The sequence below is a fragment of the Halichoeres trimaculatus genome, unplaced genomic scaffold (genome assembly GCF_033239565.1).
Source record: "Halichoeres trimaculatus isolate MK-OKI-2021-1 unplaced genomic scaffold, fHalTri1.1 fHalTri1_scaffold_11, whole genome shotgun sequence".
Lineage (NCBI taxonomy): Eukaryota > Metazoa > Chordata > Actinopteri > Labriformes > Labridae > Halichoeres > Halichoeres trimaculatus.
This window is the reverse complement of record NW_027437189.1, coordinates 27,591,583-27,607,341: the sequence shown is the minus strand read 5'-3', so window position 1 is coordinate 27,607,341 and position 15,759 is coordinate 27,591,583. Positions and strand designations below refer to the sequence as shown.

The window sequence follows — 15,759 nt, the reverse complement described above, 5'->3', positions numbered from 1 at the left end:
AAGCGCTCTAACTTAATCTGCTTTTGATTTGTAAAAACACTCTTTATGTTGGACATTTCAATCAAAGAGGAGAGCAGGGACCACTCATTAAATACACAGCACAGACTGAAGCCTGAACTCCTTATTGCTCCTTATCTTGCAGGTGTCTGGAATCTCAGAATGATTGGAAGGCTCAAGCACCTATAACACATTAGATAATGCCGTTTCAGACATGCTTGCATTGTGTTGTACTTGTGTTGAAAACTGGTTGGTCTAACCAGTTTTCACGCTCTGCTTTCACCAGCTCTCTAGGCCCAAGAAAAGAGTTTAGGTTGCAGCTACTTGAGCAGATCAGACTAAAACTTGATTTGCAAAGGAGCAAAGGTTTCCTGTGTCTGAAATTGTCATTTGGTAGTCACATAGTTGTTTTTTTCAGTGTGTAATCTCTAGTTTGTGTTGTTCAAACCTTTAAGGACAGAGATGTATTGCTTTATTTGAGAGCACAAAACTTTAGCTCGGAGATTATTGGCAACAATTTAACTGCACATAACCACCCACTCATTATACATTGTTCCTAACATATCAGAATAAATAGGGTAATAAAAAGTTAAGTTTTTTTCTCCAAATAGAGCTGACCATTAGTCTCTATAACAGAATGCTCAGCTTTAGGGAAAAGTCACAATTTTTCAGTTTTGTGTAGATTTTGGCGCCCCCCCTTTGTGCATCATAATTTTACACTTTGTTAAATTAAGTTTGCAATGATCAAAATTTTCCAAGATTTACATTAGTGGGTATGGAATACCAGGTGTAAAAATGTGTCAGAAAATTTGCAATAACTCCAGACTTTGGGGATATGACTGTTACAGACACCTGATCGACAGTTTAAGACCAGTTGAAAAATTGCTAGAATTTACACTTTCTACTGTTGGATCTTAAGAAGGTTGTAAGTTAAGGTTCAAAATGCAATGGATAAATTAATAAATAAACAAATAAATAAACAAATGTAAGTAAGCCAAAAAAAAAAAGTTTTTGTTTTTTTTTTTACGACAAAACAATGGTTCAACTAAAATAGACTATCCATCAGCAGATCAAAAGTTTAGGTCCAATGCTTAAAAAAAAAAAAAACAGAATTAAAATTTTGGAAAAATGACTCAGTAATGAGGAGCTCCAATGTTCTTGTTGATTTCTTTAGCAGTTTCTGCATGCTTGAGGTGAGTGTTTCGAGGAAGTTAGTGGGAATGTTTGTCTGTGGTGAAGATGGCTTCATGGAGAGCATCCACTGTCTCTAACTAATGTCCATTTCTATAAACTTCCCCCTCCATCCAACCCCTAAAAATTCTCAGTGTGATTTAGATCAGGGGAACACATCTGAGCCCCCCTCCTACCAGGGGAACAGGTTACTCCCCTGTTAGAAGTCCTTTGTCAGGCAGACGTTGTGAACTGCAGTGTTTTCCCATTGAAAAACTCAGTCCAAGCAGACCAGGGCCCTCAATCATGGAGGAGGGCCCCCTGCAACATCTCCTCATAGCCAACCACCAAACCCTGCACAAACTGAACCTCTATTGTTCCATTGAAGGAGAAGGCGCCTCAGGTCACGATGGCAGCCCCTCCACTGAGCTGTGGAGAAAACATCTCCTGTGGGATCTCCTTGTCACACAAGTAATGCTGGAAGCCATTGGGACCATCAAGGTTCAATTTCTTCTTATTACAAATAAACTTTCCTCCATCTGTCAATGTCCCATGTTTGGTACGTACAATAAGTTCAGAACCTTATTAAGACCCAACAGTGCAAAATCTTCCTTTGTGCACTTTTTCAACTGGTCTCTAAATTTTGATTAGGTGTGCATATTTAATTTCTGTTCTTCTTATCGTGAACAAATTTCATCAGTTTGAAAGCAACAACTAATGAACCCACAGGCAGAGTTTTTTTCTGTGCCATAGAGCTCTCAATGTCTCAAACTACAGTCTGCAATAATGCATGGGGTGAACAGTTTAATAGTTTAAATGGACAATTTTTAAAAATCTTTTTGACTAAGGTCCACAAACTTTCTTCAAAACCACATGAAAAGGTCTGAAAAACACATCTATCCAAATCAAATGTATTGTCTCTGCAGCTGGTCAGAGGGTGTTGAAAAAGTCTAGCAAGTGGCCCTTGACAATAACTTTTCATTCTTTAGTTTTTAATGTCTGCACTTCACATCAAGCAGGTACCTCAAACCCTGTCCTTGAACTAGAAACCCTCCAATACCAACACAGCTGTTATTCAGGTGAGACTGTCTTCTGCTGAGGCACTGTTTATTCTGATTTGAGGTGTAGCTTTAAATTACCCAGCAGAGTATGTTTCAGACAGTGTTATAAGTCTGTGTGTGTGGAGACAGATTATTAACCCATAGTTTGATGGATCTGCTTCCAGAGTTTGTTGGCTGTCAGATCCTCAAAGAGTTGCTGAAACATAAATCAACACAGGACAAAAAAATCAAAGTCTGACAGGAACCTTCTCTGTTTGGTTGACATTTTTATTTCATGGTGGTAGGAACACAAGACAAAGATCATAAAGTTAGTAATGCTCAGGTCATGCCACTCTTACTTGGTGCACTGCCGCTTGAGGAGGTTTCCTGCAGTTAGACAGTAGTTTACAGAGGCCAGACATGGAGGGAAACCCACATGGAGACATAAATAAGGAACAGAAAATAGATTCAAAAACAGTAAATAGGTTTTTGTAAAAAGCCAGTGGAGACAGTTGCGGTGTCTCCCTGTGATTCTTTAATGTGTGTATGAGCATTATTACTAATATAATTGTCATTATTATTATGCAATACTCATTTACATCATGGGGATGAGGCTAATACACTGGCTAAAGTAAGGAGACAGTTACATGAATGACGTCGTTGTCACCTGCTTGGAGGCCAGGTAACCAGTTTTTAAGGCAATTCAAAGTTTCCACCCAAACCAAAGACTGCAACTGTCCTTATCGGTCATGAGTCCATACAAATACACAGAACTGTTCCTTTTAATGAGAGTTACCACTTGAGTGGATCAAATTCAAAGAGCAGAGTGATAAAATAAGATCAGTTTGAGGTTAACAGAGTAAGTAGTGGAATTTAAATGTGTACTGGGACACCAGGGAGGTGTTTCATGGTGTGGTGTGGACACTCAGAGCTTAAACCCACACAAATCCCTCCTCCACATACATGAGTATATCGCCGTGTGGGCAAACAGACACGTCAGACATGGTTCCAGTGTATATTACTAAAAACATAAACCTCCACAGATCACACATTTGCTAAATTTACACTTAAAAATTGCAGGGCTGTACAAAAACAGGTCGTTTGATGATTTAAGAAGGAAAACAAAATTAACAACTTAAGAAAAAAGGAAAAAGTACAAGACCGTTTGATACTCGATCACAAACAAGCATGATTTTGTCTTTAAGATATTGCCAAGGTTCTCATATCAAAACAAGAGTCTTTAGGTCAGTCGTCGCAGCTTATTGTGGTTCAGCAAAAACGACTCCACGTTGCATCTGTTCACTGAATGTTACAGAATTCGCACTAGTAATACAAACCCATGCGTTGCTATGTTAATTTGCAAGTACTGTAGGATTATGCATCTTTTTCCCATTTTTGCAGCTGTTATGGCTTCAGAAGGTCACAACAACATCGCAGTCTCTCTTTCTCTCAAAAACAGCCGAATACAGACTCCTCCAGGAATGCTCCGAGGTCAAATAGGAAAAGAAATTAAGTCTCAAGCAGAGTTTTTTTAAGCTTCTTTTGTGTTTGTGTTGATTGTTGTCTGACAGGACGTTCCCAAGAGCTGAGGCACTCCTCTTTGCATCCTTTCTGTCTGTCCTTTACTTCAGTCTTTGCCTTCAGCACCTCCTTAAGGTCAGATATGGTAACAACTCTTCCCCTGATGCACCATCAAAGTCCTGCAAAACTAACTGCTCCCAAAAAATAAAAACGGTCAAAAAAAATACAGGGAATGAACAAATATAAACATTATTCTGAGCTCTGTCGTTTCTGAAATCACATCAGTGGAAATAAGAGAAAATAGGAACACTTTAAAGTCATTGAGAAAACCAAACAAACCCCCAAACAGTGACATTTCCCGATAAGAAAGTGTTTGTGTGTGTGTGTTTTTTTTAACAAAAAGTGAATATAAAAACAAACAAACAAAAACCAGATTCAAACCAACACTGCAGAAGTGCATGCATTTATAGTGGTCATCATTAGTTCATCTGCTGATTGTAAAACAGAACGACAATAGTACATGAGAAGCACAATTCTCAAAAGAGAACCCATCTTACATATTCACAGTCTCAGGTATTATTTATATACTCTATATTTATAACATTTATTCATGTCTATGATTCATGTCTTGACTTATGACTAATGATATGCAAGTCATCGTGGAACGCAGCGCTCTCTCTGTCTCCATCATGTCAGCTTGGAGGGTTAGTGAGTCATATTTCAAAACTAAAGGCTCTGATGGGGTTCAAATCGACACGAGAGGTTTTTCTTTTTTGGGCGCTGTGAGATGGGGGTTGATTGAGTGGTAACGAGAGTGTACTTTTTCACTGTAGCAGCTTGACTGATATCAGAAAAGTCCCATTAGGAAAATACAGAGGGCTGAATACAGAGTTTGTTGACTGAAGCTGGCTGCAGCTTCAAAGAAGTGCTCACACCAGGCTGCGCTGCGTCCAGCTCTCTGAGGGGAATGTATGCCGGTATAATCATGGATATATAGGCCATGCTTGGGGAATGTGGACGATAGATATGGCACCAAGACAAGGCAGTTACCAGAGATCATCTGAGAGGTCCACCATTGTTCAAGTAATGAGCGAGAAAAACGGGAACAGGCTTTTTTTTTTTTGTTGGCGTTTGTTCTAAAACAACAAAACTGACAAGAATCAAATCTCTGATTTTCACAGAGATGCTTGCGTTTCGAAAAAGATGAAGGGCCAGAGCAGTACAGGTAAAGAAAAATGTGTTCTCTGAATGGAGGTGCAGAAGAAAAAAGAACAAAATATATCAAACAAAAATGACATATTAATTTTCTTTCCATATAAAAAGCGATGAAAAGTATACAAAAATAGAAAATAATTACAGCAGGAGACATGGGCGCTATGGAGGGAGCGGGTGGAGAGGTTTCTTTTTTTGTGATTTTCTTAATATCTTGTCTCTGCCAGGTTATTTGGCAGCAGAACATTGTAATATTTTGGGGCTGTTTAGGGCGTCCTCCACCAGGTGGAGCTCCACGCCGTCCACCACCACGTCCTTGATGCAGCCAACGAAGCCGGTGCTGTAGGCCTTGGGCAACCGGCGGGTCACCGCCAGCTCCTCCAGACCACCTGAGGGGAGACAGAGAGACACAAAGATGAGTCACATTATGAACACAAGTACGCTTACGTTAGGGAAACGGGTACAGAGGGACGACTTCTCTGAGGCAAGTTAAACCATTCTGCCTTCTGAGGAAACAAAAAATCGTGTGTTTACAGGTCTACACAAGTTGTCAGCAACTAAAAATTTACCTGTTAATTCTCATTTGATTCAGAAGAAGCAGTAGCTTTAATGGCTTCACGCAAAAAAGATTGAATTAAAAAAAGTCAAGATGAATAAACTTGCAGGGTAAAAAAAAGTTCATCTAAACACCATAAAGATTTAGAATTACTTTTGACTAGCACGAATGTTTTTCATCTGCAGCGAGGGATAATACTCTTCACTCCAGCAGGGGGCAGAAGTCTGTATTTGTCATGTGAAAAGGGAGACCAAAGAAGAATCTAAGTGGGGCCGAGTGAGATTTTTTTTTCTTCTTGCTTGAGTCTTATTTTTTCTTGTCTCTCCCTTCCGACATATAACACAACCCTCCCAAAAAATACTCAAGAACGGCAGCTGTCAATCATTGTTTAAATTAATGTAAAACCTCATTTTTAACGTCTTATAACCAATGAAAACAAAACTTCTCAGAGAAAAGAGGACCCGGATACAAGGCAGCCAAATAAATCTTCAAATCACCACCACTATCAGATGTGAGAAACATTTCTACGAGGTGTATTAATGTTTTAAAGTTTAACCACAGCTCATCTGGAATGATGGGGGAGATAGATTTTTTTTTTTTTTTACCTATACTGCAGCCAGCCACCAGGGGGAGCAGTTTTTGTGGTGATCTCACTTTGAGCCAAGCAAGATGACATTCATGTTTTTTTACAGTCTATAACTGGGACAAAAGGATATTTGCCATCTTATAAAACACCTATGGTGAGCTGAAGCACAGGATCCAACCAAACGGTCTCTTTTTAGACTTTTTAAGTCTTGATAACACAAACCATGAATGTGTTTATTCAGATATAGTGATGGCACTGCCAGTTTGCCAGTGGAAGAAGAATCTGAAGTTATTTTGTGGAAGACACAAATCTCTAACTGAGGTGGAAGACGCTGACACATAACCCAGTGGCCAACAGCTGACCTCACGTCAGGGCAACAGGACACTCATTTTGTCACACTGGCTTTCTGATAATATTTCCAAATCAAATCCGTGATATCCCTGATGACATCATCACCGGATATTTCCTCAGATCCCTCAAGATATTACAAGCCAGCAGCTTGTGCCCCTTCGCAGATCAAACACCAGGACAGAGCTTTGTATGTCATTACACATTACGACCCACTAATACCATCAAAAGGCTGTACGGGAAATATTTTGGGTTGAAATGTATTTCCGGCTCTAAATCGGATGCTGGTCTTTGTCAGGCTTCCTCTTTGATTTTTCGCCCGACGACACCAGCTGAGTGACATGACAGGTCGGCGCTCTGTTTGTCAAACGAGCACCATCAAAGGGATAAAGACAGAGAGGCTGCACGCCAGCCACAGTGAGTTATGATAGACGAAGAGAGGCGTCTTTAAATTTGACATGCTCTGACATAAAGGGCTCCAAAATGTGCTACAAATTATTGACAATGACAGAGTATTAAATCACGATTACCTAATATCCTCATTATCTTTAGATTTAAGCTCGTGGATGTGCTTTGAACTCCTAAAATATCATCTCTTCAGTAAAAAGTGTTTTTACTTCTCAGACTGCTCTGACAGCAGCCGCTCACTAATGAATGTTTTATTCTGAACTATCTACTACTTCTTTATTTATTTGTAAAAAATGAAGCATGTCCTTTGTGTCTGACAACACTCTGAGGAAGGGATGGGATGTCATTTCAATTCATTTTAATAAACATTAAGAGGAAATAAACCAATCTACAATCTACTTTTTTTGAAGCAGCAGTTAAAAACTGCATGTATTTAAACTATTAGAAGTCAAAACCTTTTGTTATTTCACAAAATGCCCATTAAAACACTGGTGCACTGCACAAAACTAAAGTCTTTTATCTATCACTCATAAAAACTTTAAAAACAGAAGTCTCTTTATGAAATTTTCATGGATTTCTACTTCAAAGTGAATGTTCCAGCCCCTTGTACTATCCATTTCGTTTTAACTTCGCTGCACTTTTTCTTCTATTTCAAATCCTCCAACCTTTTTTTCCTCAAACCAAGTCTCCTAATATCTTTTTGTGGAGACTTGATGACCTAATTGCTGGGTGTACTGCTGGCTCCTTTTCCTTTTGATGGTGTTTTGAGCGACTCTTTTGAGCCAGCACACCCAGCACTAGTCATTAGTGTCTTTCTCAATAAAATCAGTATGAAACGTCTTTATTCAGAGTTTCACGAGATGGTTTCTCACTGTGAGGGAGGCTGACCCTCCGTTTTTTTTATGTTTTACCTGCTTGCTCTCCCTGTTTTCTCACCCTCTCCTTTTCTTTTATCTGTCAGAATCTGTCTGCATCCAGGCTTTCTCTCTTTATGTGGCTGCAGCTCCTTTTTTTTCTCATCTTCTCTTCCCCGTTTCCTCTTCTGTAATCTGTTGGACTGAGGGTTCATATCCCCGTCGAGCTCTTTACATCCCCTGTCCCTGCCCCCTTTAATCGGATTGCGTGCCTCCGAATCAGGGATCGACAGGGCTAATTTCATGCGAGTTACAGATGAATTAATGATGAACAGTGAAAGGGGGATTTAAAAAGGAGAGGGGCTCTCAATGGGAGGGCTGTGTGAGGATTATGTATTCTTGCTGAAGGCCCTGCTCAGCACCTGTTCCAAAGCACTGCCTCCCTGTGTGCGTGTGTTTGTATACGTGTTCCCTGAGTACACCAAACGCACCTCTACATGCACCGCGTCTTGGAAATGTCACTCACTCTGTCTCTCCTCTCAGACCTTCCTCTTTGCTGCTCTGCACTCTGCATTTTTAAAAGCAAGTCCGACTTTATTCTGCTGCCACTCTTCGATGTTATTTCCCCAGAACGTTCGATCCTGTGTGTTCTTTAAAAAGCGATTCCTCAGAGCCGGGTTTCGGACCAAATTGAACTGGAGGTAGATAACGGGCAAACTTCAGTCATTTTCAATTCAGGTGAGCAGACAACTTTTGAATATGTCAGATAGCCTTTCATTTCTCAGCTCAATACCTGAATGGACTTGGACATTTTTTCCCCTGTAACTGCATTTTTTTTCTTTCTTGCTTATCCTCTGCAATGCCAACGAGTCCATTGCTCATTTTTTGGCAGCCTTCCTCCAGTGGATGAATGAAAAAGTACTACAGAATTACAAGTATTCCCCTGACATGATGTATGGCACTTATCACACTTTTCACACACTCTCAGGCTTGGCTCACAGACTGTGTGGATGGAGTGGACACAACTTCTGGTTTGAAAAGGGAAGCTGATGGAGAAGTGGCTTCAGCGTGTGTTCATTTTGATAGCCAGCAGGGGGCGAATTCACTGACCCAATGAGGAGTCCAGTTGTATAAAGGGGATGAGAAAATAACCCATCTTCCTGAAACCAATTTCTTTTCTCAATGAGCGAACGTTCCCTCTGACGAGCTTCAAGATTATTTTTATACAGTTTTCAAACAAGAAAAGTTTTACAGTTTAAACACATTCAGATAGTTTAAAGGGGCTGTGATTGACTGATGCTTGAGAGTTATTTCTGATGTCCGACCGCAGTAAAACTAACGTTTTGCTGCGGGTTGCCCAAGTGGCCTGTTGCACCAGCTCTCTCTTCTTTGTCCTTTTCTTGTAATTTTTTCATCTCTTTTTCATCATCTTTGTATTTGGAGTGGGTCATTACTTTGTATGGCTCATTTCATTGGTCGTGGACACCAAACTGGTTTTGTCTTCAGTGACATTTTTACTATTTGTACTCCTGTGTTTGTCTGGAGGTCCTACATGTAACCATGGCTGCATTGTTTACATGTGAACTCAGCTGTTAGCAGGCCTGTAGCATGTCAATGCTAACTGGTGCAAGGCCTGATGTTTCCCCACAAGGTGAGGAGAAGGAGGTGAGGACGACGTGCTGAGAGCTAAGAAGCAACAAAATCAACCTGTCCTTCCATCCATCGTTTTTGGGAACGTAAGATCTATCTCCAATAAGATGGACAAGCTAGTTGTGCTAACCCAGCAACAGAGGGAATACCAGAGGGCAGAGTAGCATCATGCTATTCACAGACAAACTGTCATCATCTATTTTCTTATGGAGCTTTTTGCACTTTCTATACACCTTCTTACTTTTTTATGTTACTGCTATGACACCTGAATTTCCCCTTTGGGATTAATAATGTATATTCTAATCTCTTCTATTTTCAACATTAAAGGATCTTGATGGGTGAAACATTTAAGTCGCAAAGTCTAAACATTTTTTTTTTGTTGCACATGTAATAAAATATAAGCAGAGTCAGAAGAAGTGCTGTTTTGTCCTTGGGGGGCCCCAAAACTGACACAAACTTGTCTCATCTGATTTTAAAAGTGGAGAAAAGGCCAAAAACTGGTGTTCGGTGGCACACCAGGCTTCATCCTCTCCTCTCATAAACTCTATAGTCTGAATGGTTTTCTTTTTGTGTGAATATGGAAGAACGTACCCAACCACAGCGCTCCGTCTGTGTCCAGCTGTGTTGCTGCCAAAGGTGATGACCCTGTTACTGCTGCCTCGTTGCCGACCTGTAGAGAGCCGTCTCTAAGTGCTCTGAGGAGGAGAGGAAGAAGAGAGAGATGCAGTCTGAGGTCAGTCTGATGCTTGTGAGTCATATGGAAACTAGAGACTGGGAATCAGCAGAGGGTTCATTACTTGATATTATCATGGTACTGCAGTCATAATACGGTGTAAACTACTCACACTACGCTCAATCAGACAGAAAAACAAACACTATTATAATGTAACACCCATCATTGTGTGACCATATTTAGCAGCTTGACTGAAGCCAAAGCATTATTACACATATTTAAAGCACTATAAGATGTATTCAAAAAAGTCAGTGGGACCAGGAGAAGAGCTGCAGCGTTTGTTTAACAAATTTTCAGTAAAATATCTTCAGACGGTTTTACTATATTTGCAAAATATCTTCAAAAATTATGGAGCGACAAGAAAATTCTTTTGTCTGTTTAATAATGCAGTGTTACAACATGGAATATCATTTCATGAATATTAACATTTTAATCTTAACCCAACCAGTTTTGGAAAGACATAGTTTCTACTTTAAATCTCTCTTTTCAAATAACTCCAGAGCCTTTGGTATGAATTTAATAGGATGTCTGTAACACACTGTAGGAGTTCAGGTAGGGACCACATAGCAACATGATCTGAGTCCAGCCTGTGGTTAATGAGACAAGGGCTAAATAATGCGTACATGTGGCGCCTGCTCCTGCATCTAGGCTTCCAAGAGCTCTCTCTTTAAGTTACTATTTTTATATTTCATATTCTTTATGTAAACATGGGACATCAAGAGAAAAGCAGAAATATGTTCGTGTTAGTGTTTGCATAAAAGTTCTGACAAAAAATTAAAAATGTCAAAAAGAAGAAAAAAATCTCCTTAACAGTAAGAAATCAATAAAGTGAAGTATGATGAATCTTAAAGACACAGAAATAAACCTAAAAACAAACTTTGCAGAGGAGTGGAGGTGTATAAGTGCAGACTCAGACTCAGTGTGCAGTGATGTGGGGATTCATCTCGAGCCAACATTTTCTAGTTGTTTCTGTACTTGCCACCGTAAATGTCTTCAGAAGCTATGCATCACTTTTACTGAGACCTTTGGGAATTTTTCCAGAGTACAAAAGGTTCGAAAAATTGAGTCTCACGTCCAGAATTTTTTGAGACTTTCTGTAAATAGCATCTCCCTTAATGTGAAGCATCACTCCTCTGCCAGCACACTAAGCATGCACATAACTGCCTTTGCCAAGCAGTGCTCTTAATGTGCCTGTCTATCAGCTAACAGATGCCTTCAGAGCCACATTCAATTTCACTGGTTCTGCTTTAGCACACACTTAAGAATTGTGACGACGGAGCTGATTCGAAGCGTCTACAGATGGTTTCCAACAGAGGGAGTGTCATTAGAGGGAACAGGAAACACAGATAGTTATGTAACCTCTGTGAGCTCGACTCCACATGCTGCATAAACCAGCAATGCATGCGGTCTCCCCCCTATAAGCCCCGGGATGAGATTTGGCCAAATCCCTGTTTGAAATGGATGCAGCAGCTTTTTCCCGGATCGATTATTCTTGCCTTACATGATGAAACAAATCTAATTATCCCCCCTTGCTTCCATTCGCAGCCATGATGAAAGCAATAAAGCAGAAACCACGTGGAAGGTGCTAAGTGGGTCATTTTCAAAGTTCAGGCAGTTAATTTGTTTCTAATGAAGGAATCCATTAAAGTGACATCACCGTGTGACAAAAAGGAATATAAGCCTTATTTTTTTCAGATTTCCAGGATGTATTATTTATGATTGAACTTAAACCTGTTTTTATGTGTTTATTTAACTGGTTATTTAAGTCTGAATATACTGAAGACAGATTCTTTATGTGTTCAAGTGCAGAGATGGACACTGAATTAAAAAGTGAGGAAAGCAAACATCCAGTTTGAAAGATATTTTCCATTGTGGTGGTGATTTTGGCCGTACAAAGTGATGAGATAATAGCCTAATTCTGTGCTTTATACTGCATATTTTTTATATTTATCTGTATTAAATAAAAAGTGTAAAAGACACAAGCAACAGAACACTGAAGCCCTCTAAAAACTGAGCTCTTTACTTTGTTTCTGATACTCTTGTGTTTTTTTTTTTTGCTTTCTGGGTTGCTTTTGAGACAATGTTCCTCATTTAAACCTATTTGATTTGGCTCAGTTTAAGGATTTTGCTTTATAATGAAGACACCTCGCCTGTACACACTTTACAGTTAGTGTGGAAACAGGTTAGCAGGTTAATCCGTGCATGTATGTTAATATATTTCCAGGATACATTCCAAACAGTGTGCCAAAATGCATTAAGATGTTGCAGCATGTTCTTCCTGTTGTAACATCTATCAATTTGTTTAAGCAATTTGTTGTGCTAGGCTTCACTCTCGTGCATCATGAGGCGTGAAAACAACCTTAATCTGGACTAAAGCAGAGTTATCCTGATGCAGGGGATCACCGTGTAGCAGAGGGTTCATGCGTGAGTTTCAGCAACACAAATACAGCATAGATTGAGTGTAATCCTGGCATGAAGTGTGAATGTTTTCAAGTGATCTCTTACCTGCTGGCCTTGATGCGTATCCAGCGGTTGGTGTCAACGCGCACCGAGGAGCGCAGCACCACGGGCTTTGAGCCCAGATCGTACGTCATCTGGACGTGTCCGTCCACGATGGCCAGGGCGATGTAGTCAGATCGCTCCACACCCTTCCCGCTCCAAAGAACCAGACCCTGCGTCGCCTCTGTGCGGATGCTCAGCTCGAACTTGTTCACCAGCAGAGCCTTCTCGCTACAAGGAGAGAAAAACATCAGTTACAGTTTGCTCCAATTCATCCAAACAGATCTATTCTTTAGCTCAAAACTAAAAGCTGAACAGTTGGTGTGTGTGTGTGTGTGACATTTGTACAAGGGAATATGAAGCAAGGGCCTCTGCTGATGTCTTTAGGGTACATTACCCATAATTCCAGAGTGACATATGGCTCTGTGTGCTAACGCATGTAGCCAGGAAGCATCAGAGTGGATTTTAAGGATGCAGACCGAGTTTAGGAATAGCAGGGGGCTGTTTTGCTATTAGCGTTTCAAATCCCTCTGAGCCTGAAATGCAATGTTACTAAGGGCTCCCTGTGTTTCTGTGTGTGTGTGTGTGTGTGTGTTAGTGTGTTGTTAAGGCAGCTGTTTGATCTTGAATCTCTTGGCTGCTACAGCTGCGGGGGTGATTTGGAAGCAGGGACTTGGCATCTTCCACCTTCCGTAAGAGGCCCTGTAAGTCACTGTCACACAGAGCTGCACATCTACTGTACTTACACACACACACACACACACACACACAGACACACACACACACATATGGACATACACACACAATCTCAATCTATTACTGCATACAAAAACACTCCTACAAATCTCCACTGTGGGTTGCATCCAGCAGAGATTCAGCAGACACCCAGAGACTCATCTCCCTGTGCATGTGTGTGTGTTTGTGTGACTGTGTGCACATCATCAGTCTGCTCCTGTGCGACTGTGTGCACACCTGCTACATGGATCTGTGTCTTCAGACGGTATTCCAACACAAAGACAAGGACAAGGTGAGGACACACACGACAGAGAACCAATGACAAGTGGTTTAAAGAAAAGGACTAAGAGCAGCACAGAGCTGGAGACAAAGATTAGACAAGACGAGACAACAAGACAAAGGACTCAGCACAGCAGGCAGAGAGGCTCATGGGAGTTTAAAAGGAGGACAGGAAATGGGAGGGGGTAAGAGAAACTGTGATAGAAACATCTCCTTACACTGTAAGAAGTATTTTCTCGTTTTCTCTGAGGGTTTTTTCTTATCAGTGAGTGAATAATAAGAGCTCCACATAAAGAAGCGATGGATGTGGTCGAACTTTGAAGTTCTTGAAATGTTTTTAAAGCTCAGCACAAGAATAGTCTGTTCACCTCAGCAGACAAGGGGGAAAACCGCATCACACTGAACTTATCCTTCAAAAACATGCTCAGGTTGGAAACTTTGACCCCCACATTGAGCTCGATCTGCTGAGGTCAACAGGGTGAAATATATTACTAAAGATCTTTTTCCTCCAGAGAGAGAAAGAGAGGGGAAAAAAAACACAAACACAGCTCAGTGAATCCTCTCCTGGCAAACCCTCTAAGAGCTTACAGGGCCCAATAAATCTCTAACCAAGAGGCTTGTCAGTGATAAGGTCAAGGTTATTAAAAGTACTGAATACATCATGAATAAAACAACACAAGCGTAGAGATGTCTGGGACTCATACACACCTCAGACTTCATAGATGTCTGAGGTGTCGCAGTTTTTTTGTGTGTGCAAATTTCAAGATTATATCTCCCCATCAGTGTTCAAATTCTCATAAGACTTCCCTAAGGTGCTGCTCTTCATTGAAACTCTAGGTGGCAGTAGTGGTTAGAATAAAAGAATCCATAAGGTAGGACTGCTGCTGCAAAGAGGCTGCAGCTGTGCTTGGTTTTGTAGCATCGTCAGAGCTCTGAAACTCAGGATTAATTAAAGCTTATGCAGAGAGGATGGTGTAGGTAATCTTAAACTGGGAACAATGTTGGATTGTTCATCCCTGTGAGAGGTCAGGGAAGGTTTGTCAGGAGAAAAAAAGGAGCATGGTGAGGTGAAAGGCGCCTGGATGGCACCAGAAAGTGTAAAAGCTTTTGAAGAGACTCACCTCTGGTCAGATGGGTTCTCCAGGGACTCAGGACTTAAGGGAGCAGGGGGGAGAGAGTCAACGGCATGCAGTGTAAGCGCAAGAGGCCAGAAGGAAAGAAGGAGGGGGGGAAAAGGGGGGAAAGGGAAGGAAGGAAGGAAGGGTGTTGTGAGCCCACTTGTGTGACTCAAAGAGGTCTAGTTCAGCTGGAGGTACAAAAAGCATAACTTGTCTCTGCTCTACTACGATATCGACCGCGTCAACGGTCGATAACAACTGTTGTGTGATCACAGGAAGAGTGCAGCTTGCTCTGATCACACCACAACCACAGACACGGGTTCTTGAGGCAGCTACATGGATGATTAATGCGCCAAAATGCCTTGTGATGAAGCATTTTGTAAGCATCAAGGTTAGGTCCATTCATGGTCAGTGTCCACACAAGGATAACAAACACTACTTTAAGTCAGCGTCCAATTATTGAACAACTCTTTCATATTTATGGTGCTGCACGCCACGACACAGCAGCAATTACCCCCTGTCCAGAGATGGAAGCGTTGAATGAGAAAAATTGGGTAATTGTCAAAAAATGGGGTCAAGCGACATATCAGCTGAGAGTCGGGGCCAGATGTGATTTGTCACTGAAATAATGGCGAATGAGCCAATCGACCCGTGCTCTCAGATACGTGTTAGGAGGTGAAGGAGGGGCCAACAGAGGGTGCTATAAATAGAAACAGAGCATTAAACCAAGGTGAGGGTTTGACTTTTTGGCCTCACGTAGCTCTAAATGTCCTCTTGAGGAATTTCTTTTGGAAATAAAATTATGCTGAATTGATCGGCACGCCTACGAAGAACTCTGGTTTGCTTAAATTCAGCCTCATGGAGGCTCTCAGTAAATGTGACATCCATTAAACTTCGACAGTCTGGCTCCAAGGACCACTGTCCCCCTCCTGCTAAGTGAGATTGATGCCCATGGCTGCACACAGCAGAGAGATCTCAATTGGAGGTCTAATCTACAAAGGGAGACAAATCTGTGATTAACATGTCGCTGCCTCTCTGTACCGCCGACTCTGT

General features: G+C 41.1%; 1 protein-coding gene across 11 annotated transcripts in view; it reads right to left on the bottom strand.

Annotated features, from left to right (window-relative positions):
• Positions 1 to 2,474: 2,474 nt before the first annotated feature.
• The window catches only part of agrn (agrin), a 361,340-nt gene continuing 348,055 nt past the window's right edge, over positions 2,475 to 15,759 (bottom strand). For 7 of the 11 annotated variants that reach the window (XM_074681162.1, XM_074681166.1, XM_074681165.1 and 4 more), the window contains 4 exons: positions 14,710 to 14,742; positions 12,581 to 12,805; positions 9,934 to 10,037; positions 2,475 to 5,329 (listed from right to left, as the gene is read on the bottom strand). In XM_074681162.1, the coding sequence (XP_074537263.1) occupies positions 5,169 to 5,329; positions 9,934 to 10,037; positions 12,581 to 12,805; positions 14,710 to 14,742 (523 nt within the window). In that variant the 3' untranslated portion in view covers positions 2,475 to 5,168. The remainder of the gene's footprint in view (positions 5,330 to 9,933; positions 10,038 to 12,580; positions 12,806 to 14,709; positions 14,743 to 15,759) is intronic. The other 4 variants (XM_074681167.1, XM_074681168.1, XM_074681171.1 and 1 more) reach the window with 1 other exon arrangement.